Raw genomic sequence first — 24,024 nt, forward strand, 5'->3', positions numbered from 1 at the left:
ACATTTTTATTTATATAATCCTCTCTCATTTCATACAATCGTCATTGCACATTATTATGAGATCGGAAAATGTGTAAATAAAAATTGAAATAAAAAGCAACATCGAGGTTGAGCGAAATGATGCATTGCGATCGATAATTGGCAAGATTTTGTAATTCGAGCGTACGGGTGAACGGCGGTAGTATGGTAGTAAACGTGTCGATCATAGATATATAAAACACGATCTGTGTGGTGATGTATGTACGCACATACACACACACACACACACACACACAAAATATATATAGAGAGAACTCAACCAAACGGTAAAAAGCTGTTGACAGTAAATAGGCAAGTAGGTGGCGAATAAATAAAAATGTCCGCGCGTAAATGAAAGTAAGTAAGTAGTTCTCCGGCATTCCAATTGTCACTTTCGGGCGTTGCCTCGCGTGAAACCGTTGCGTTTCACTTTCTAACACGATGGACGATAATAGTGCAAGGTTAGGTGAGTTGAAAGCATGTTACATACGTTTGCATTCTCTAGAGTGCTGATTTTTTCTATCTTCGAGATATATACTTTCTTGACCGTATTTTATTTTACATAGCTACGGACAACGGACACGAGGTAGTTAAGGCCTTGTACGACTTCAAGGCCACATTCGCCAAGACTCTCAGCTTCCGGGTTGGTGAGCATTTCCTCTTGCTGCAGCGTAATGTCAAACAGAAGAATTGGTGGCAGGTTGTAAATAGAGGAGGACGACTGGGCTATATACCATCTAATTATGTTACCACTGTGAAAGTATGACTGTTTATGCATATATAACACACACACATATATATATATATATATATGTATGTGTATATATATATGTATGTGTATACATATATCTTCTATATTGTTATCAATCATTACACACACAAAATATATATAGAGAGAACTCAACCAAACGGTAAAAAGCTGTTGACAGCAAATAGGCAAGTAGGTGGCGAATAAATAAAAATGTCCGCGCGTAAATGAAAGTAAGTAAGTAGTTCTCCGGCATTCCAATTGTCACTTTCGGGCGTTGCCTCGCGTGAAACCGTTGCGTTTCACTTTCTAACACGATGGACGATAATAGTGCAAGGTTAGGTGAGTTGAAAGCATGTTACATACGTTTGCATTCTCTAGAGTGCTGATTTTTTCTATCTTCGAGATATATACTTTCTTGACCGTATTTTATTTTACATAGCTACGGACAACGGACACGAGGTAGTTAAGGCCTTGTACGACTTCAAGGCCACATTCGCCAAGACTCTCAGCTTCCGGGTTGGTGAGCATTTCCTCTTGCTGCAGCGTAATGTCAAACAGAAGAATTGGTGGCAGGTTGTAAATAGAGGAGGACGACTGGGCTATATACCATCTAATTATGTTACCACTGTGAAAGTATGACTGTTTATGCATATATAACACACACACATATATATATATATATATATGTATGTGTATATATATATGTATGTGTATACATATATCTTCTATATTGTTATCAATCATTAGGTCCAACCTCAGTTTTTGATTGATTTTTTGGAAGACTGTATAATAACTTTGGAAACAGAAAATAATAAACAAGGTGACTCGCTCCATACCGATAAGCAAGATCTTTACACACAGCTGGTGGAAAAGAAAAAACAAATTGAACTAGGTAGAAAATTTAAGAGACAGGCGCCTAAACCGCCAGATTTTGAATGTAGCATTATACCTGGAGAAACAGATGGGGTGATTGTTTGTGATAATATAGAAGCGGATGTTAGATCAGTACCGAGCAATACTTCTTATGCAACGGCACGGACCACTCTTCATGGCAATGCAAATGCAGATGCCGTTCAGACAATTACTCAATCTCAACGACCAACGACGGAAAGTGAACGCGTACAATCGTTTCCTCGTCAATCATCTTCAGATACTGTGCAAAAAGTGCAGACACAGGTTACAGATGTTCGTAAAAGCTCCTCCCAGGGTAGCATGCAAAATATATGTAGTAGCTCGCCGACTAAATGCAACTTGCCAGCTAAAAATGGCTCGCCTGTTAAGAGCAATTCATCATTACAAGCCATCAATTCGCGAAGCGCTTACCAACTGCTCGATCAAGTACGAAAAAATACTCAACTTAGTCATGAAATGTCAAAGGTAGCAGTCACAGTCGTGGTCTCTGGCCTACAACAGTTGCTGCCAGAAACTGTGAGTCATTATCTCGATGCTTTGTTGCATCAGCTACAAACACCATTGACTGTGTCAAAAATGAGTATAGAAGAAACTTATGATGCTAATAGGTTGAGAATAATTTTTACCGAACTGACTTCATGCAAGGAAGATTCACAGCAAAGGAGTTGGATGCTTTACGAAGATGAATCTATCATCGTGGAATATATCAAAGAACTAACCGAAATATTGGTATGTTTTATGAGCAGTAGAATATTTGAATTAAGATGTTAATATCATATACTTAATACTTGGATCTCGAAATTACATATTCCTAATTCTTTTTAATCCCCTTCAATTAAATTTTTTTTTTTAGTTTGAATCAATATATGCATTTTTAAAGACATTGCAGTCTTTACCATTCCATATTTCTACTTTCGGGTATGGGACATTATATATATATATAATATAATTGTTAGCATTAAATATATGATATAAATATAGACATTTGCTTATTATATTATTATATAATTAATATTCATACATGTATTTTCTTTATTGAATAGACCAATGCTGATGCAAATGTATCGAGATATGTTTTGAGGCAAGATCGATACAATGGAGCAACAATATTGATACAGTATTATCAAATGGAAACAAGATGGACTATTAGACAATTGTTGTTGCAATCATTTGGTGTTATGTGCAGTTTGGATTCAGTGGTTCTAACTATAATGTTAAATAGTATTTTACCAATGGAATTAGCAAGGTACTGCGATATAAATTTAGAATATTTAATAATAAACTGTAACATTTAAATAATGAATAAAATTCTCAATTATATGTGCTTTTGTAGAGATATGAGAAGTAATCCCAGAAATGTAGTAAGATTAAATTATTCCTCTTTACTACTTACAATGATCTTTTCAATGGGTGAACCCATGCCAGTTACACATTTGGGTGAGTAAAAAATTAATAATATCATTGAAAATAAAAATTAAAATATATGTTTTCTCTTATGAATTTTATTACAGAACAACTCGGTCCAGATTTTATATCATTCCTCCTGGACTTGATAGAAACACCACCTGATACAGATTTAGAGGATCAGATTCCAGACTTGTTCATAAATTTAATATTATCCTACAATCTGCAATTTACAACTTCTGAGAATATGGTTCTAAATGCTTTACGTGAACGGACTGTGGCCAAGACTTTCACTGAAAAAATTTTATTCCTTTTTAACAGAGAAGGTGAATTTTAGTAATGCAAATAATGTCGCAAAACTGACATGACTGACTCGCCCGAACTGACAAACTGATTTTTAACTTATCGCAGAGGATCCGGTACGAATATTTGATCATGAGCCTCAACCGCCGCATTCTGTATTGAAACTTTTTATCGACTTATTTAGTAATGATGCCATAGCAAGTCTCTTTTACACCAATGATGTAAAAGTTCTCATTGACATTATTCTACGGCAACTTTTCGATATGTTCCCGGGTGATAAGGTATTGCATTATGTTGTGTGATAAAAATGTTTACATTGAACTTGTGAAAAATATTTTAGATATATATCTAATATTTGTATTTATCTTTAATGTAATAACAGCGTAGACAATATTTAGAGCTTTGCCGTCGAGTTCTACGTACCTCGAGCTATAACGAGCATCGTCATCGATCTGAAGATTTGTTAAAATGTTTCACAAGGTAAGACACATAGTTATATGCCGTGTATTACAACTTATCGCAAATATTTTTGTATCAAATTTTATTTTATTACATTTTGTATTCTGTCCTAGAATATTCTGTGAGGAAACAACAGAGAGCCAAGAAGATCAGAAAGTAGTACGCGAAATTAGCAACGAATTTCCACATTTATTTAAGATGTGACATTTAATTTCATCCTCTGATCAAGATTTAGAGGAAGATGACTTGCAAACTCTCGTCTAAGTATAGATCTGTGAATTTATTAAAAAGAAATCAAACTCACGCAATGAGTTTTTGTTAGTCCTGGCTTATTTTATTTTAATCTTACAATTAGTAAAGGAAATAGCGAAATGCGCACAATTCACGAAATATCGACGATATGTTTTATGACTGCCATAAATGTCTTCATTCGGTTGTGGTGCTACAAGATGTCGTTTGTTGTAATATATTTAGATGAAATTATAAGTATTTAGAGTGAAGAGATAACTATTTCGCGCAAAATTATTATATATAACGCATTATTTATATATAACACATGAAATAACGAAGAAGTCCTTTTCACTCTTATTACGAGGACCATTGATATTTAAAAGCATTCCAATATTTGCATAACTAAATTATATCTTTAGTAGTTGTATAATTAATCTCCATATTAATTTATATATAGAGATTATGTATTGAGAGATAAAGTTTAATATAAACATACAGCTGATATACATATATCTCTGTATGTATTGTTAAAAGATGGATAAAAATCAATTATATAAAATTATATATAGCAGTATTTCTTCGTAAAATATATATAATCTAGTCCACATATATGTGTCAGAATAATATTCTAAGTCATAGAAATTAAATTCTAGTTTATATATAGCTTATTTTTCAGTAAGACAAGTACTTTCACATCTGAATACAATGCCGTTATTTAAAAATTGTTTTAATTATATAAAATAAAGTTTAGATAGGAAAACTTTCTCGTGAATTTACTTATAAGACTTACTAGGTGCCACTGTGCTATCGGTAAACTTGCTAGTCTATAATTAGTGACTATATTTTTTGAAGCATGTTATTCTATGTTATGTTTGCAACTGTCAACATGTCAATTATAAAGGAATCTCAAATTTATTGTGATTAATTGAATGTTAAATAAATAAAAAGTTTAGCTGATAATCCTCAGGCAAGGTATTGACATTTCCTCTTTTTCTCATCATTAGTAATTCATGATTTAACCTAATTATTCAATAGAAAACTTATATTAGTAATAGTAAAATTTATATTAGTAATAGTAAAATTTATAATAGTTATAATGACAGATATAACTATTCGAGATATTTGTATGATCGGAATATTGTTAAGAAGCACTCAGAAATAAAGTATTTCTCCATGTCTAAAAACTAGGAAAATAAAAGAAATATATATAAACAAAATATATAGACAAATATATATATAAACAAACTGGACAAAAATAGATGTTAGATTACATAATTTGCGTTACATTTAGTTTTACAAATGGACTAAAAAATGTCGTTAAAAAATAATATGATAAAAGTAGGTATATGTTTTCTATATTGAACAGCCTCAGAGTCGAACTAACATGAAAAAAGAGATTTACTTAAGTGTAGAAATTTCAGGTTCAGATTTAAGTCGAGAAACATTAAAAATTTCTCGTCTCGTATAACGAAACACACGCGCATAAGAGGAAAATTATTCGTATTGTCAAACAACAGAAAATATAAGATTTTTATCTTGTTTTATTAATAACAATAAATATATTGATTTTTTTAACAAAAAAAAAACTCTAAGGGTTTAGTATATGAAAGTAAAATTTGTTTACCATAATAAATATGACGTGTGTATAAAAGCAGGGAATATTCATTCGATGTAATGTTCATGGCAGGAATTTTCTTTCGATGACTAATCACAAAATGGAAGGATATTTGTACGAATAAATTTTTTTCCTGCGCATTGATTCGTCATCATCATAAACATGTGAATGATCAGTTCAATGTAATGATTGCATGCACATATGTCTTTGGATCCAAAAGCAGTTCACCATTCATTCGAGGTAACTATTCGCCGGTCATCATCTCCATAAACTCTGAAACGAAAAAGAATATAATGTAAGTTTAAAGCAAGCAATTTATGTTTAGCCTTGCCTTAAACTAATTTGATAATAATTTTAATGGGATTTTTCTCTGCTGACAGTTTAATTGATAATTAATTTCTTTAGAGATTTTTAAGATCACGGATTATTTTAAAATTTTAAAGTATGTTTTAAATGTTTTTGTTTTTATTTCTTTCTATATTGTTTTTTTTTAATTTTCATTCTTTTGATAGAATTACTTAATTTAATTCTTTAATAATAATTAAGATATGTCTTATATAATAAAGTTTTTTCTGTTGCGTTGAGTAATTCTTTTATATGTATGTATTAATATTTTGTACATCATTAAACTGTTTCATTGCACGAATTAAAAAGATCATTAATTTAATCGCTCATAAGAAATACGGACTGGTAATGTACGAAAATTAAGACTCTACCCAGATAGCACAAGGAGAGCAAAAGACATTTTAAAAATGTCTAAAGGATGATAAGACGTCTTTAAGTCATTTTTAGATATCTTTTAGAGATATGTGCTCTCTGGATATCTTTTCAGAAAATAAATTTCAATCGTTTCTAATATGCCTATTTCTTGCAGGACTGTTACCTTACGTTTCTATATTTATGAGCATCACATGTGAAATTCATCAAGAATTGGAACGGATGTGTGATTTTGATAAATCGCCGCGATTTGTTAAGTACGAATATAAAAATAGGTAGTCGCGGGATCAGTGACATTACATATCCTCGATCTGCCAGTTCTTTCGCATATGAATAAACCACTCGGCTTTCCTTCGTTCAAGTTTGCACGAAAATAGATGCCGGTTCTCAAAGAAATAAAACAGGGAATCTTTTAATTCAACAGTAATAAACACGACATTCCTCTCATTAAAGTTGGAAAATATCACGAAACGAAATGCTTTTGTAAGAAAATTAAATTATTTCTCTTCAAAGCTATGCAATCAAAAAGATGTGTTCTACATTTTGTTATTTTCTCAAAAGGGATTGCTTACCGCGGAAAAAAGAAAAAAGAGAAACAATAGAAGAAAACGTACCGTCGAAATCAACTGTACCGGAGCCATCAGAGTCAATCTCTTCGATCATCATGTCCAATTCTTCATTCGTCAATTGATCATCCAATTCTCTCAGGATCTCACGTAAGCACGTCGTTGGGATGTAGCCATTACCTAAGTGAGTAAAAAATTGCAGATTTAAATAATATTCGAGTAATTTAAATTCCATGATTAAATACCAAAATTGCTAAGAAGTCGTTAATAATCGTTACACGTTGTTTCATTATTTGCCGTATGTCCGTAAGTATCGTCTTCGGTGTATAATTCTCATTCTTTGCCCTTCTATCTCTCACTTGATGCGAACAATAGATTTGTATGTAATTGCAAAATTTATCCGTTCCGTAAAGCGGATAATTTGTTTTCCCAGTATGAGCTAAACACGTTAAAATACATACGCCCTGTGCTTTCGACATAATCGTAATTCATGAAAGATGTGTTACGACATTCTTGGCTTTCGGCCGCCACATGAGGTGAGTCCGTTGGGAATCTCCGCGTAGCCGGCTTATTTTTACGTTCACATATGATGCGAGCTTAATGCGCTTGTTTGTATCCCGACGTTTCCTTGTCACACGTTTGTCACATATGTCTTTCCTCACTGTGAGATTGATTTTGTTGATTTTACGAAACAAGATATCCGCTACACTTAGGAAGACATCGTGTAATTTTATAGATTAGCTATAGAAAATATATAGTATACAGACACACTTTTCGATTTAAAATATGTCTAACAATAAAAGAAAACGCGAAAATAATAATCTCGAGAGATCGTCAGCGCTTTATCGCAATGCTGACAGTTGGATTTAATATTCTCACAATATGTGATCGGAGATATATTAAAAATAGACAAATCTTGATGTTTATATATTAAAAAAATTAGAAAAGATATTCCAAATCAGTGTTATAATGAATTAATTATAATATCACGCGATATGACATGCTATGATAAAATGTGTCAACGTGGATCGTGCGGATCATATTGCTTTAGCGTTTCTAACGGTTTATCGTTGCTTTCGAAATCATTGAATTTAATATAGTCATTACCAAAACGATCAGCGAATTGCCAGCGATGTCATCACCTCACGTTAACGATGCGTAAATAATGCGAAATCTCGTTTCTCTATTAAAACTGTTTACGCGAGCAATTTGTTATACCTTCCTTGTCGTAGAGTCTGAAAGCCTCTCGAAGTTCCTTTTCCAGAGCTTCTGCGTCTTCCTCAACAATAAATTTCGCCGCCAACGTGACGAATTCCTCAAACTCAAGCCGTCCAGATTCTGTAAGTAAAGACTAGTGTAAGAGAGAGATTGTGCGCGCGAAATTCTATAAATAAGATTCTGTGAGACGGATTATACAATAAATTAAATTACGCGACATTCGACAACAATCTGCATCAAGATCGCATTATGGATTTGTAAACACGTCGAAAATAGAGGAGTAAACAGGTCATTATTAACTCTGTCATTAATATTCTTTAAATAAACTTCATCGTATGTTTTATCTCTGCTCTCTAACTCTGCTTGCGTTAAATATTAAACGATGTGATATTTACTATCGGCATCAACTTCATCGATGAGTTCGTCCAAAATTTTCTTGTTGAACGGTTGGCCCATTAGCCGAAGAATATCGGCTACCATGTCAGTGGGGATGCTGCCGCTCTTGTCCCTGTCGAAGCTGTCGAAAGCTTTGCGCAGAACTGCAAAACGTAAATTGCTTTTATATCTGCCAAAATAATTGTTGAGGAAATAGACAAATAAATTTTAAAAACTATTAACACATTCGAATTTTTATAGAAAAATTTTTTTTCCCGAAACTAGGATTTTATATATAATCAACATTTTTATATATTTTTCTGGTATATAATTTTTTTTTTCATTGTCCGATCAAAATCTGGAGAAAAATATTAGAAATTAAGAAAAAAGTATCGAAATAATACAAAATAAAAGTAGCATTTCAAGATTAAAATTCGACAGATTTTAATCGAAGGTTCAGTTAGAAAAGTTACAATAGTTATATTTATAGTTAAAGATAGTTATTAATGAAGTTGGTAAAAGGCAGAATAGCCTCTTTTACGAGATTAGTTTCGCCAACAATAAGTCATCCGGCTAAAGACATTAAACGCCGCGGCGATACGGATTTAGACCGAATGTTAACGTCCTTCCGTCAGCACGGGGCAGCTGATGCTGAGCTTATTTGGCTTGATACACCATTGCGGGGTTGCATGATCAGATTGTTTATCAGAACCCTTCGGAAATTTTGCAATTACATGATTACCGCAATTATCTGCGATTCCGCGTGTGTGTCGCGACGTCAGATGAATTTAAATTATATATTTCACTCCGCCGAATGATTATAAAGTCCAAAATTCACGAGCTTTTGACACTTTACTGGTATCATATTACCTCACCGTTTTTCGCGCGACTAGTCTCCTTCATTTTCACTCCGAATACAAAATTATTCGGCGATAAGCCAATCTCTCTCTCGTGACAGTTCGTACAAAATATTTAAAAAATGTACATCTAATGTATATTAATATTTAATTAATGTACAATATCTAATATTTTATAATCTAATTAATATTTATTAATTGATACATCGCGTTAATTTCATTATCAACCAAATATGAGAAAAATTACGCCTTGGAGTGTATTTTCGGTACCCTCGAGGAGAATTGTATGGTTCGAGCTATATTTGTAGCACATAGAGTTATCTCTCTCTCTCTCTCCCTCTCTTAAACGTTATTTCGTTGCAAAGAGAGAGCTTGATTCATGCGAGAACGCGCGTCTCCAAACATTTTGAAATTCCTCTCTCTTGGTCGATATGATACGACGATCGCAAACAGCTGGAAACGACGGTCGGTCGCCCATTTTTCTGGCCTTCCGTTCTGAAGAGTAACTTTTCGTTCTCTCCTTCCTATTTTTATCATTTCGATACACATGCGTATTCGTAGAATCGATCATCGTCTGCACGCGAGATATTCCCTCGTCTCGGCTGGGAGACCCGCCGTGCGCTTTTCGGGGATAGCTATACATAGACACACTCTCCGCAGCTGCCCCCGATCGGATTAAAGCGTAAATAAACTCGATGTAAAGACTCGGCGAAAGCGAAATGAAAATTTATCCGGGCTCGACGTCAATTGGTGTTATACCCCATCTTCCGAGCGACGAACTGTCGTGATGTCGAAAACGCTTTTACATTGCGATACGATCTTTGTATTTTCCTTTATCAGAAGGAAGGAAACCAAAGATTGATATATATATCAGATCTTTTAAATCGACATAGTTTTCAACAATTAAATGCTACGTAATAATAAATCGCAAATAACAGATTGCGTAAAATATATAGCTTCTATATCAATCTTTGACACATAACATTATATTACGTTTTAAATTCTTGGCGGTTTTACAGATAAGTTTGACTATAGATTTATGTCTATTTGTTCTGCACTTTTGGTCAACACATTTTACAATGTTTGTTTTTCATGGATCTTCTTGAAATATATATGCTATTTTATTATATCAATGACAAGATTAATAGATGACGGCGATTCGATTATCTCGTCTTAAAATGATATTATACGAGTTTGAAAATGTGTTAGTGCGATTTTACTTTAGGGATTATTCTTAACGAGCTGTTAAGAATACGTACCGGCAATTTGTTCCGCCGGCAGTTCGTCAGCCTGTAAACATCGCAACAGATACGATAAAAGATACGAAATATAATTATAATTATTACTGAGTATAAAATATATATTTTAGAAAGATATATCTATAGTGAACATTTTTATCATTCTCATTAATTAAAGTATTATGCACAAGTTGTTAAAGACTTTGAGTAGATTTGATACGTTCAATTAAGAATTGACGCAGTTACTTTTGGAAGAAACATTCGTGCACTGTTAAAACTCATTCAACAGATGTGTTTTTTTTTTTAAACAATTGAGTTTATCTTTACTTCTCAAATTAAAGATTTTAAATATGGAGATATTTTACGCAAAATTATACTCCAACATCTCGAAATTAGTTACATCTATGAAAACTTCAGAAGTCTCCGCACGCATGCAATACGTTATAGATAGAGTAATTGAGATTCTTAGCTAATAAAATAATTATAATTATAATTATGATTTTTGAATTATAATCACATTTAAGTAAATCATGTACTGCGTTTTCTATTTTTAATGATTTTACAATAATTATGCAGTTTATTACAGAATCACTGTTTTACTTATCCGAATGTTTCAATTACCCTCTCTCTATTCGATTTTACCGATAATAATTCATTGATCAAAATGGACTTGTTCGAACCGCCACTTTAAATAAATCCATCGTAACTTTATATGACGATCGTAAAGGAAGATCTCTTTCATTTAACAGTATATTTGAAATAGTAAAATACATATTATTATTTTCGAAGATAATATTAAAGTGGCGATCGAATTGACTCGCCGTCTAAGAAACAATCACGTTTTTCCAGAATTCCATCCATCGCGGTTCCAAAATATCTCTCTCATAATCAGCCGGAAGTGGCCGATCGATTAGGTACTTTACGCGCGTGCCTAGCATACCATTAGATTACTACATTAATTAGACTATTATAAAATCCGAGCTACACGATACATGTTAATCGTTACTGAATCATGATGCATAAAAAATAAAACAAAAAGGATACACAAGCGAAATTTATAGAAACGGATTAGAGAAAGTGAACTAAAGTTAAATACCCAGGCGGTAACGTGCAAGATATAATTTTTTTTTTTTAAATAATAGTCAGAAAGAGAGATAAAGAGAGAAAGAAAGAGACGGTTAAAAAAATACAACAAATAACTAGAGTACAGATAGACAGTAGGAAAACGTGTATGTTTACCAGGGCGACGACTTACAATATCATCGATAGAACATACCATGATGGTGGCGCGATATGGACTTTTTTTATTCTACTTAAAACACCAAGATATTACTGTGCAGTCTCGCAATTGCCTGACACGTCCGAGTTAGAGCAAATGAAAACGAGCAATTCCAAAGGAAGAATAGAGAATCTCTTTTGCGGGCCACCGATTAAACGCACTGCCGCGAGACGACGCGATGCCGCGGTAATATTCGAATAGGACTATATAGCGGTTGCGTACCGGTCGCAGTCCGCACCCCGCAAGCTCCAGCCAATCGTCGGTCCATGTCTGTTCGGTGGTCCACAAAGCCTTCGGGAAGGCGCTTGCGCTATTTCTGGGATGCCGTACGACGTACGTACAGTCGCGGTGTTCTCTCGCAGATCGCGGATACTGGGGCTGGGCTTCTCCTCATCTCGAATTCATCCGCGGGATCCAATAACGATGGCGAAGGATCATTATTCCAATTAAATTACTTTTATCCCTGCGATCATATGCGATCACTCTCTTTTTCTCTCTCTCGACGCAAACTGAAAAAAAAGTTATGAGAAATATAATTTTTAGATTACATTCCCTGAAAGATAATTCAAATCACTCTCTTTTTCTCTCTCTCTCTCTTTCGACGCGAACTGAAAAAAAAGTTATGAGAAATATAATTTTTAGATTACATTCCCTGAAAGATAATTCAAAATTTACAAGGAGAAAGTAGCTCGAAGTTTCGAGCTTAGAAAAACATTTATTATTAAAAAATAAATCTAACAAAATGTTTTGCATTCTTATAATTTTTTAAGTTTAAATATATCCTACTTTAACGGAAAGTAGGAAATATTAGGGAAAGTGTCACACTGTGCGATTAATACGATTAGATTTAATTAAGTATACATATCTGTTCATTCGTATTATTTTGTATCCTAAGCCAAGATAGATTAATCAAAGAACTTTGATGCAAAACTCAACGATTCGCGAAGATTTAAAATTTATAAACATTTCTTTTTGAGAAATTATTCACACAAAACTAATAATTATTACGAGTATAATTAATTGTACAAAATTAGTGATAACTAATGCAAAAATTTGTTGAAGACATGATTACAATTTAAATAACGACTTGTAAAATTATTTGCGTAAGAAGTGTGACTTGTATAATAAAACAGAGAAGCAGACAATAATTCATAATAAAATAAATTATTGTTATAGATTTTTGCAAGTATGTAATATGAAAACGTGGTATTCTAACGAGTTTTTATTAGATCGCTTATATTGTATGATTACAACCGTTCTCTCCTGCGAGAGAACGTAGCGATGTACTGCAGTGGTACGAAAATAGAGAATGAAAATCCTGCGGTTAGAGTAAGCGACAGTAAAACGTAGGAGCGTATGGTGCACCGGATAAATCGATGTCAGACTCGCCATTTGGAATCGGGACAAAAACCTTCACAACAATAGAAGCGAAAGCGACGGATAATTCAATCAAAAAATAATCACTCTGTGTTTAATCTCTTTCTTGCAAAAACAAAAACTGTGACTTCCCTGTAATCAGAGGATACATTATATAAGGTATAACATTATACATTGTAATTTTTTAAATTAGAATATTACCTTTCTTTCGAAAGAACGTTATTTCATTTTACAATAATAATTCTGCGTTCTTGTGATATTACACATTATTGCAAAAGTATACAATATATACACAAAGTTCTCCGGCATAGAATTTTAGTCAACGAATATTCGTCAACAGTACAGCTGTCGTATTACGCCATAATCATATATAATATTGCAATAAAATTCATCATACCCGATACTTTTGGATTTACATTCGGTCGAATATTTGACGATTTGTTTTAAAGTGAAAATGAACAAGAAAATTGATTTCAGTCCGGAAGTACGTTCCACATTTTATATAACACATTCTTTTACATCTCATATCTAATATCGATAAAATCTCTATTGTTTAGTTGTATTCTTATGATGCATATTTACAAATGCGGGTTAATGCAAATATGTTTAAAATTAATTAACACATCTCACAATCAATGTCAAAAAGGAAAGACCTCTATATTGACCTCCTATAATTCACAATTTCTCTCGACTTCCGTCTGAAGAAATATCTCCATTAAATTAGATATTGGTAAACGCGTATCTCGTAACGTTCATTCTATATTCCTTTTTAATCAGTTAAAATTAACCGGTTAATTAATATTGCAAGACATTAAAACTGAAGCATTATATTTTTTAGATATCGTTGGTATTTGTATTAATATTCGAGAAATTATATTTAATATCGCGTACAATGAAAAAAAACGTCAAATGCAGTAAGATACACATCTCATATCTCGTATTTTCGCGAACATGTGCCAGGTAGATTTCCGGACATTTTGACAGGATCGAAATGAGCGATGAGACATAAAAGAGCGCATGGACACTTGCCAGCAGAGAATCTCTGCGCGGACAGTGCTCTACATGAAAACAATAAACAACCGTTATATACATATATATAAATTTTTTATATTTCTATGTTTGTATATTTCGTTGCTTAAACGCTTATCATCCATTGCTGATGCTTAATTAATTTTACGCACAAAACATCGCCAAAGTCCGCTATATGGTAATCAATTTAGAGTTATGCATTTTGACCATATCATTTTGCGATAGCCTTTTCTTTCGCCGATTTGAGCTCTTAAATATTTCCTCAGCAAAAATGTTCACAGTTTGCATATCTTTGTAATCAAGCCTCGAGAGTTAAAAATCTATTAAAGTTAGCTTAAAATTAATTGAAGAATATAATTCTTTCACTTTTTTATCATTTCAATTTTTTGAGGATGTGTTACAAATAGCTACTACTAGAAATTATAATCTACTATATGTATAGGATATACACAGCTTAACATTCGCTTGTTCGCCAACCAATCGAATGTAAATACTTCGCGGGTATTATTCGTTCTTCGAAACAAAAACAAAATTTGTTTATCTGCTTTGAAAACAATCTAATTTAGTGCATTTTGATATATTTAGCCGCTAAGATTTCATCAGAATGTGCGCTCACAAATATATGCGACGTAGACAGAACAGAACCGTTTTATTTGCGAAGTTACATGTCTTATTTTTCACATTTATTATTTAATATAGTCGTTTAATTTTGAGTTTTATTTGATAAATATATTTTTTGTGCAAGCATTAGTTAAGTTTGATTGAAAAACACATTAAAATTGGTAAATATCGTAGTTACATGATTGATCGGGTAATTATTTGCATTGGATGTTTCCTATTTGAAAGCCACAGAAGTATAATTACATCTAACATTAAATTTATATAAATATTAGTGAGTGATCTATAAATCGGCAATTTGGAAAACCATTTAATGTGGACTCAATTTTATTATAAACAAGCGAACACTCGGTCTTGGATGGCATTCGTATGCGATTGAGATATTTACGCTCTCGACAAGTTGGATCATTTCAGATCGCTTTATTAGTTTTTGAATTTGGCATCGATAAATCAACCTCTTGGCACACTTACCGTTTTTCGCATCACATGTGTTCTTCTCGTCATTGTGGAAATCTCTGATTCGAGTAATATACTTCCAGTCACGTGCGGTTTTTATTTATGATGCGGACAATAAATCGTATCTCCTCATCCAAATATCGATCAACTCTATTATCTTTGAAGCTTACAAATCGTCTTACGTTATATTATGCATTAATAAAACCATATTCCAATATCTTGAATGTCCTGGGAAATAAGAAAATAAAAGTATAAAATATAATCGAAATTGTCAAGAGCAGATTTTGCAATTTTGCTACGAAATTTTATCAGTGAAATTGATCTGTCATACTCAATGATGTTGGCAGGATTCAAGCAAAAATCGAAATAGAAATTTAAGTTTTGTAATAATATTATTTACTTTTGTTTATACTAGGTTATAAAAAGAGAGTAAAGTAAATAGGACTGCTTGTTAAATTCCACTTAATCCACGCTGTCAATGTATTGTATAGCAAAAAAATTTACTTATATATAAGATACAATTTCAAATTTAATTTGTTCAACATTTTTTACTGGAAAAAATATAGGGCAAGCTTCGATTTAAATATGAAAAATACACACACCTACATGATAATACATGAAGTAAGCATCGAATAAAATCTATCGATTAGTCGAATAATCGATACCTTTTATCGCTCCAGCTGATATCGATTTAGATGACATTTTATTTACATGTACTTATACTGATATTATTTTCTATGACGAAAAGAGGCTCTCTCTTTACTAGAATATATTTTATATTCGACTCATAAACGCGTGAGAATATCGTTGAATATATATTCGTCAAATTATTCGTTTAACACGATAACGAAAGATGCCCGGAACTCCGATGGAGCAGGACAATAACGTGTTAAGGAAATTGCAAAATGAACGATCGCCGGACGAACCGAAGAACGAATCTGTTGTGCGTGAAATAACGCAGACTGATAGACTGAACAAGAAGCTGCTCGTATCGGTTTTGGAGCGTATGAAAAAATCAGACGGGCAGTTCGATAAGTTTATGGAGGACGAGAGAGGAAATTGCGAATCGCACGACGATAGTGACTTTTAAGACGACCGGTACACAAGGTAAGCTTAACCTATATGTCGACGCTTGTGTATATCGAAGAATTTTGAAATCCATCGTTTTTAGATATTTAATAGAAAATTTTATATATAAAACATTTCCCCTTTATATCGAAAAAAGGAGGACGCTTTTTGCATCCATTTCGTTGAGATAAAAGAGAAAATTGTCAGACTTCGTTCAAAGATAGATTAGAGTTAATTATTTATAAAATGTGTTCTCTATTATAAGTTTAGAATTTCTGATAATTTTGACACATAATAATGGGGTCATAATTACTTGTACTTAATGATTATATATTTTTTTAGGGATCTGCATAAGTGGTTAAATTTAATCGAAAGATACTTTATACTATCATGGCAGATATTCCTGATTATAGAGGTGATGATGATATCGTGGAGTATTATGAAAATAAAGAGTCTGATGATGAGCAGCATGGTAGCCTTGAAGTAGCAGGAGAAGCAACTTCCGATAATGAAGCAGAAACTGCGCGAAGAATTGATCCATCAAAATCTAAAACACATACAGTTAGAAACCCTATACCCAAACTGAACACAGAGCGATTGAAAGGTTCCAATGGTATTCACACCATCGAAAAATATTTTGAGGGTTTCAAGTTTTATGGCAAAGGACATGAGAAAACTGATCTCAACAGGATTATGAAAAGATTGGAACATTGGTCCTATCGATTATTCCCAAAGTATCATTTTGATGATTTTCTTACAAGAGCTGAGCAACTTGGGACAAAGAAGGATCTACAGGTCTTTATGAAAAGATATCGATTGGATATGCTCACTTCAGATGATGATTTAATTATCCATGATGACACGGATAACGAAGAGGACCAACAAGAGATTGCACCTCTGGACGACTTCGATTTATTGATAACGGAACAAATACAAAAACAAAAGCAAGCTGAAACTTCTATGCCTACTGCGGTTCCGAGCACTTCTAATGAGGATGCTTTTGATGAACTTTTGATGCAATCCAATAATATATCAAATTCACAAATACAATGCACAAGCACTGCCAAGAATGAAATGAGCGACGAGATAAAAGAAATAATCGAAAGAAATAAACAGCTGGCTATTCAAAGAAGACTCCAGAGACAGAAAGAACGCGAAGCAGGAGAATCTAAGAGAGCAAAATTAATCGAAAGCACAAATATAGAAACTCTAAATGAAAACAATAATCCTACAATTTATGATGGGACTGATGCGTCTCAGGTTGATAGTATGCATTCACAAATCAATGAAAATGCAAATGAAGCAACTGCTAGTAAGTCAGAGGAAATATTATCGAATGAGGAGCCAATAAACGACCATGTTTAAGTAAAGTACAATATGTAGTAATATAAAATTTTTGTTACATCATATATACATATAAGACTAAAATATCATTTAGAAGTATTTATTATATAACAAAAATTATTGTTTTACCTGCAATTATTGTAGAAATAAGTCAAAATGTAGCTGTTAGAATTGTTTATGAATAGATAAATTTCAAATAAATAAAAATTTATATTTGCTTATGTCATATAATTAATTTCTACGCTTTTGTGTGCTAATATATAACACATTGTTCCCTCGTATAAATGCATCTCCATATTTGTCTTTCAATTGCCCATTGACATATTCCTCTGTCTGTTCAAGCGCTATGTTCATATAACCATCTATACAAGCTAACACACCTGTAAATAGAATACTTGTTTTAGGATATACAGAGCTTCAAAAGAAAATTTCAAGATTTATAGAACATAACATACTAATTAAATTGAAAAAGAAATATTTTTATTCTGATAGTAAAGATAATAATTAGATAAATATTAATACTGCGCTAAAATATAAAAAAAGTATTTACCTCTGTAATCAACACCGCTGTTCAATTTTACGACAACAGGCCGTCCATGGATTTGTTGTATAAATTGAGATAATGCTTCCTTCCGGCTCATCTATTAATACGTACAAATATTATTTAATGTAGAGAAATTATATACCTAAGAAGTAGCGTTCAAATCTACAAATCATGTTTTATACACATCATGACATTTATCGTAAATTTCAATGGTAGCGAATAAGAAAGAGACGAGCATAATTATCACCGATATTTTACGTACCTTTGTAAATAATGCGGATATATAATCAACTCTATACACGTAGATATTTTGATTCAAAACAGTTTTAACCTAATCTAAAAACTGATTTCTCATCAAATCAACATACGTGATACCGACCGGTCGCGTCAAACTTTTCCTAACGTTAAGCCTGTATCAGACTAAGTATTGAAAAAAAGGAACTAAAATTTCCTTGTCCTGATTGGTCAAATTTCAATCTCAATGCATAGTCTGATATAGGCTTTACGTTGATTGGTCATTATATGTCTATGTATAAACCAATAGAATGCCTGAAATGCTTCGTTATTTTCATCAGAGAGAAGCCTGAAGTCCGTATCAGATTATGCATTGAGATTGAAATTTGACCAATCAGGACAAGGAAATTTTAGTTCCTTTTACCCTGATTGGTCAAATTTTAATCTTCAATACGTATTCTGATACGGGCTTTAAAGCCCGTATCAGACTACGCATTGAAGATTGAGATTGAGGATTGAAGATTGAAATTTGACCAATCAGGATAAAAGGAACTAAAATTTCCTTGTCCTGATTGGTCAAATTTCAATCTCAATGCATAGTCTGATATAGGCTTTACGTTGATTGGTCATTATATGTCTATGTATAAACCAATAGAATGCCTGAAATGCTTCGTTATTTTCATCAGAGAGAAGCCTGAAGTCCGTATCAGATTATGCATTGAGATTGAAATTTGACCAATCAGGACAAAGAAATTTTAGTCTCTTTTGTCCTGATTAGTCAAATTTCAATCTTTAATCTTCAATCTTCAATTTTCAATGCGTAGTCTGATACGGGCATAAGAGGGGTCACGCCGCCGATTTTCATAAGACACTTTTTCTGCTGGTATAGTAGCGTCAACTAGATCCATTTTAGAGTCAGCGGAACTACATGGCCACATTCACTTTTCGATACTTCTGGTAAAACAACCGGATGGTGCATATGTGTGCTAAATCCATAATTGTGGATCAAAATTGCGGAGAAATATTATGGATTTATTAATGTTTTATTAGCTATGCGTGATGTTTTGCCATTCTAGTATATATTACAGACAGCGATAATTAGTTATTATAGAAGTATTTTCATGTATATATGCGCATATGTGTGTGTGTGTGTGTGTGATATATATAAAATAAATTTTCTTAAATTAATTTTCTTGATAACTTTTTTCCTAATTTTTAAATATATAACGTGTAGAAGATATTTACACTAAATTGCTTTTACTTTTTTCTTATTCTTGAAACAAAATTATCAAGCATTTTAAGCAATATCAAATTATACGTGTAGAAGATATTTACAATAAATTGCTTTTTTCTTATTCTCGAAACAAACTTATCAAGCATTTTAAGCAAAATTATTATGCTTTTAATTCATATTAGCTTTTTATAATTAAGTATTAATTATATTATTTAAGTAATTTTTAAATTCATAAAAATTTATAAATCCAGTTTGATGCACTAGTGCGCATTGATGCACATTAAAAGCTATTATATGTAAATTTATATATAAGCATAATTTATATATAAACATAAGTAAAACGATAAAATAATTAATAATATGAAAGTCTTTTAAAAATAAATATAACAATAGATACGCTTTGCTTAACACTATATTTTTGCTCGAAGAATAAGATTCTTCGCCCTCATTTGTCCATCAAACGCTCCGAAATAGAAATTGTCTAACGAAGTGCATTTATTGAATATATAAAAACTTCTATAAAATTTTTATATTTCTTATATTTTTAAACGAAATTTTGATTGATTCATAAGATTTTTGTAAATGAAATGACATAAAAAAACGCGATATTATGCGGCTAAATATCAATTAGATATAAATTTAAAAATTAGATAAAATATTTTTTTCCTTATCTAAGTAAAAATTATCCGAATTATATCGTGTTTTTGATATCATTTTAATTAAAAATGTCATTAATCCATTAAAATTATTCTCAAACCGATAAAGTGCAAGTAAGAATCTTTTTCAACGTAAGAATCAAAGTGACATAAATCTAAATTATAAAATATCGTTTTGTTGCGATCTTTACGGACAATAATTATTTCTTTAACAACACATAGAATCAAATATATTTTGTCACGATGCTATATCATTTGACTTTTCGACGATCTAGATATAATTTGGATTAAGAACGTACCATTAAAGTTATCTTCAAAAAAATTACTTTCTAAAATAAAACAAATATTTTAATTTTTATTACATATGATTTTTGAATATTATAAATAAATTATTATAGATAGATAAAGGTCTCCGATGTCATCGAAAGCGAGAGCAAAATCAAGTAAAGAGCAAATAACGTATCGTCAAAGAGTTTCGAAGTCTCTTATATACAAGGGGGGTTTATTCTTTTATTATATAGTATTTCACGAGTATACATATATGTGTCATTATCATAGAAAATAAAACTTTTATATTTTGCATTTTACCTGTTTATGCTTTATCGTACGACTTTTTAATTATTTAAATATAATTTAGATTGAGAACGCGCAATCAAACAATCGAACCGCAGGATCGAGTAATTAACATAACGATAAGCTCTGTGATATATTAATCGTTTATTATATTTGATCTATAATTTAAAATATTTGTATAATTTAATATTCCGCTTGTATACATGTACGTCATAGTACGCAAAATATTTTCGGCTGCGAATTATCAATAACATGGTATTCTGTCTTGACGACATAAACATTAGCGCGCTATTGTTTACGTGTTACGACTTACGGCTATATCATTCACACGACAACACTCGAACAGTAATGTAGTAGTGCGAGACGCTCTGTCAAATTCCTTTTCTAAACGCGATCGCGACAAGCATCGGGAAATAATTTGATAAAATTAATAATTAATTCTCTTTCTTTTTTTTATTCTCTAAGTAACAATTATTTAAAAATACTTAATATTAAATATATTTTGTCCGATGTTTTTTTGTTTGACTTTTTGACGATCTAAATATGATCCAGATTGAGAACGCGCAATAAAATAATCGAGTAATTAATATAACGATAAGTTCCGTGATATATTAATTGTTTATTAAATAATAGATCTATAATTTAAAATATTTGTATAATTTAATATTCCGCTTGTATACGTCATAGTACGCAAAATATTTTCGGCTGCGAAATCAATAACATGGTATTCGGCCTTGGCGGCGTAAACATTAGCGCGCTATTGTTACGACTTACGGCTTTATCATTCGCACGGTGACACTCGAACAGTAATGTGGTAGTGCGAAACGCTCCGTCAAATTCCTTTTCGAAACGATACGTCGCGTTGTCGCGAATGATGCATGACATCATGGTCGTAATGACCGTAACTTACGACCGTAAACGAGTGTAAAATTACGCTCATGCGCTGGCAATAATAATTAGCCGGCTATGGAAGGAATTTTTCTCCTTCTGAGCTCTGATAGAAGTCAAAACTACATACTGGCTGATGTAGTCAGAATGAATATGGCCAGGATCAAAGAAAGGTAGGTCCAACTGGTCCAACGGAAGCAACATAGTTGACCAATATCGTGGTCAAAGGGCGCAAAAATACACATGTTGAGCAATACATGTGTTTGCGCATTTCTACGTGCAATGGCACATAATCAAGAATGCTACCGGTGCATTCTATAGGGCACGTGAATAGGACACGTGAGTAAAGCACGCGAGTAGGGCACGCAATTAGGGTACGCGATTAGGCTACGCGGTTCCCAAAATCTCGGTGATACCGGATTCTCGCTGGCTTAGCCAGCAAAAATAGGGTTGTTAAGATTATATATTAGGACTATCTTAACTTAAGATAGTCATTTAATTCCATAAGTATTTAATTGCTTAAAATTCTGAAGAAAACTAAAAAGTAGGATTCTTTTTAAGAAAACTGAAAAATAAAAATTAATTATAAAAAATTTGTAGAAAAATTAATAAATTTAATTTTTCTGCAATTTAAATTAAAAATTGACTAGTAGAAAAATTAAAACTTATTATAAAAAATTTCAAAAATAACACATGCTACACCTTTTTTTATACATAAAAAAGTGCGTATGTTCCTCCATTATTATTAATATTAATATATTATTGTTTTAATGTGCTAAAAAGATTTAATAGAGTAGATTGAACATATGGATATAGCTAATGTATATAGATAAATTTATATTTTTTAAGCAATCTTAAATTGCAATCAATTTGCCTGTTTCTATTGACTTTAATATTGTATTACAAAATACATATTATGTATAAATGTAACGTAAAATGTGCGTTTAAAACTTCGAGACAAGTCAAATGGGTACCTCGATATCAGTGAAATATCAACAAATTAATATATTTAAATGCTACAGAAAAAGATTAATTATAGCTTAGAATTATTATAATTCTATAATTATTATAATGCTTGATATTATTTTGATTTATTTTATGTGTTTTAAATTTTTTTTTTAATTTCGCTGTTATCGGGTTCGATTCGTCTCGAGCAGTTGGTACCCGAGATTATTTGTACTCGCACATTTAACACTAGCTACAATAACGCAGTGTATGTATTTTATTATCCATAAATATAGTCATTTGTAACCACATTTTCATAAAAATTGTTATATCCATTTAATTTTTAATAAAGAGATATATTTCTTAATAATGAAAGAACACATTTTCTCGCGCGAATTTCAAGCTTGTGAATTAAAGATAATGACAATGGCAACTGTCATTGATTCGTTACCGAAATCATTGCTATCGGGAGCAGTCTGGAAGATCCGGGATTCGTTCCCTCCTGCAGCGAGGTTCCTGATATTCAATGGATCACTTAACTTTTCTTTGTGAATAGATCTTACGGGGTCCGATGTAGAAGCAAGAAGTTGATCGTTCTCCACCTTTAAGATTGTTCTTGTCTTTGTCGGATATTAACCGGCGTGTTATCTGGCGGAGGGATCTTGATCTGGTCAAATTGTTGGGTCAGTTATCCTCCATTAAACGCGGCAATAACGCAATGTTTTTATAACGGTATCTTAAGATTTATAAGATTTTATTCTGTTTAACCAATCCGCCGCGAAACAGTACATATATTCTTATTCTCAATTGCGAAATTTAATTTAATTTAATTTAATTTAATAAAATCACGCATTTGAAAATAAATCGGGCGTTAGATTTTATATTCAAATTATATACTGATGTCCTATATTACAGACGCGATTATAAAAAGCCAAAATGTCCGTCGAAACATTTTTGTTTAAGTATGTAATTATTGTATTGTTTCTTCGATTGCATGTGTATTGGAATCGCGAATATTACGGCTATTGTCGATTTATTTATTCGTCGCATTTTTTTTGCAAATTTTAAATCGCGGTTTATCTTGTGATTTAATCGTTGATTTACATCGAAGCTTC

At 32.1% G+C, this 24,024-nt stretch overlaps 5 protein-coding genes across 7 annotated transcripts; 3 read left to right on the forward strand and 2 right to left on the reverse strand.

Moving 5' to 3' along the window:
* The first annotated feature begins 139 nt into the window (after positions 1 to 139).
* LOC115241233 (NCK-interacting protein with SH3 domain) lies at positions 140 to 5,664 on the forward strand. 2 transcript variants are annotated; one of them, XM_029816890.1, is made up of 9 exons: positions 140 to 484; positions 585 to 778; positions 1,517 to 2,410; positions 2,725 to 2,927; positions 3,015 to 3,118; positions 3,193 to 3,411; positions 3,497 to 3,669; positions 3,771 to 3,868; positions 3,961 to 5,664. In XM_029816890.1, exons 1-9 carry the CDS (start codon positions 460 to 462, stop codon positions 4,049 to 4,051), a joined length of 2,001 nt encoding a protein of 666 aa, XP_029672750.1. In that variant the 5' UTR covers positions 140 to 459; the 3' UTR covers positions 4,052 to 5,664. The 2 variants fall into 2 exon arrangements, with proteins under 2 accessions (XP_029672750.1, XP_029672748.1); XM_029816888.1 differs by lacking the exons at positions 140 to 484; positions 585 to 778 and adding exons at positions 891 to 1,108; positions 1,209 to 1,402.
* Positions 3,915 to 12,233, reverse strand: LOC115241236 (troponin C-like). 2 transcript variants are annotated; one of them, XM_029816893.1, is made up of 6 exons: positions 11,920 to 12,133; positions 10,686 to 10,716; positions 8,590 to 8,733; positions 8,195 to 8,314; positions 7,025 to 7,156; positions 3,915 to 5,966 (listed from the first exon to the last, which is right to left on the reverse strand). In XM_029816893.1, the coding sequence occupies exons 1-6, from the start codon at positions 11,941 to 11,943 to the stop codon at positions 5,938 to 5,940; spliced, it is 480 nt and encodes a 159-aa protein (XP_029672753.1). In that variant the 5' UTR covers positions 11,944 to 12,133; the 3' UTR covers positions 3,915 to 5,937. The 2 variants fall into 2 exon arrangements, with proteins under 2 accessions (XP_029672753.1, XP_029672754.1); XM_029816894.1 differs by having other exon boundaries at positions 5,302 to 5,966; positions 11,941 to 12,233.
* Positions 12,234 to 16,128: 3,895 nt separating this feature from the next.
* Positions 16,129 to 18,063, forward strand: LOC115241235 (protein TIPIN homolog). The gene is made up of 2 exons (XM_029816892.1): positions 16,129 to 16,530; positions 16,834 to 18,063. The coding sequence occupies exon 2, from the start codon at positions 16,882 to 16,884 to the stop codon at positions 17,854 to 17,856; it is 975 nt and encodes a 324-aa protein (XP_029672752.1). The 5' UTR covers positions 16,129 to 16,530; positions 16,834 to 16,881; the 3' UTR covers positions 17,857 to 18,063.
* Positions 16,166 to 16,530, forward strand: LOC115241238. The gene has a single exon (XM_029816896.1). It carries the CDS (start codon positions 16,277 to 16,279, stop codon positions 16,511 to 16,513), a length of 237 nt encoding a protein of 78 aa, XP_029672756.1. The 5' UTR covers positions 16,166 to 16,276; the 3' UTR covers positions 16,514 to 16,530.
* LOC115241237 (U6 snRNA-associated Sm-like protein LSm6) lies at positions 17,858 to 18,803 on the reverse strand. The gene is made up of 3 exons (XM_029816895.1): positions 18,642 to 18,803; positions 18,386 to 18,476; positions 17,858 to 18,215 (listed from the first exon to the last, which is right to left on the reverse strand). Exons 2-3 carry the CDS (start codon positions 18,474 to 18,476, stop codon positions 18,067 to 18,069), a joined length of 240 nt encoding a protein of 79 aa, XP_029672755.1. The 5' UTR covers positions 18,642 to 18,803; the 3' UTR covers positions 17,858 to 18,066.
* Positions 18,804 to 24,024: the final 5,221 nt, after the last annotated feature.

This window comes from Formica exsecta, unplaced genomic scaffold (genome assembly GCF_003651465.1).
Source record: "Formica exsecta isolate Colony F162 unplaced genomic scaffold, ASM365146v1 scaffold47, whole genome shotgun sequence".
NCBI classification, from domain to species: domain Eukaryota; kingdom Metazoa; phylum Arthropoda; class Insecta; order Hymenoptera; family Formicidae; genus Formica; species Formica exsecta.

Coding starts and splice junctions, on each gene's coding strand:
- LOC115241233 (XM_029816890.1), top strand. CDS start 460: ATGGACGATAATAGTGCAAGGTTAG. Junction 2,411..2,724: donor AAGAACTAACCGAAATATTG/GTATGTTTTATG, acceptor TTTATTGAATAG/ACCAATGCTGATGCAAATGT. Junction 3,119..3,192: donor CATGCCAGTTACACATTTGG/GTGAGTAAAAAA, acceptor ATTTTATTACAG/AACAACTCGGTCCAGATTTT.
- LOC115241236 (XM_029816893.1), bottom strand. CDS start 11,943: ATGGTATGTTCTATCGATGATATT. Junction 8,734..10,685: donor GCCGGCGGAACAAATTGCCG/GTACGTATTCTT, acceptor TACGTTTTGCAG/TTCTGCGCAAAGCTTTCGAC. Junction 7,157..8,194: donor CAGACTCTACGACAAGGAAG/GTATAACAAATT, acceptor TTACTCACTTAG/GTAATGGCTACATCCCAACG.
- LOC115241238 (XM_029816896.1), top strand. CDS start 16,277: ATGCCCGGAACTCCGATGGAGCAGGACAATAACGTGTTAAGGAAATTG.
- LOC115241235 (XM_029816892.1), top strand. CDS start 16,882: ATGGCAGATATTCCTGATTATAGAGGTGATGATGATATCGTGGAGTAT.
- LOC115241237 (XM_029816895.1), bottom strand. CDS start 18,476: ATGAGCCGGAAGGAAGCATTATCTCAATTTATACAACAAATCCATGGA. Junction 18,216..18,385: donor CAGCGGTGTTGATTACAGAG/GTAAATACTTTT, acceptor TTCTATTTACAG/GTGTGTTAGCTTGTATAGAT.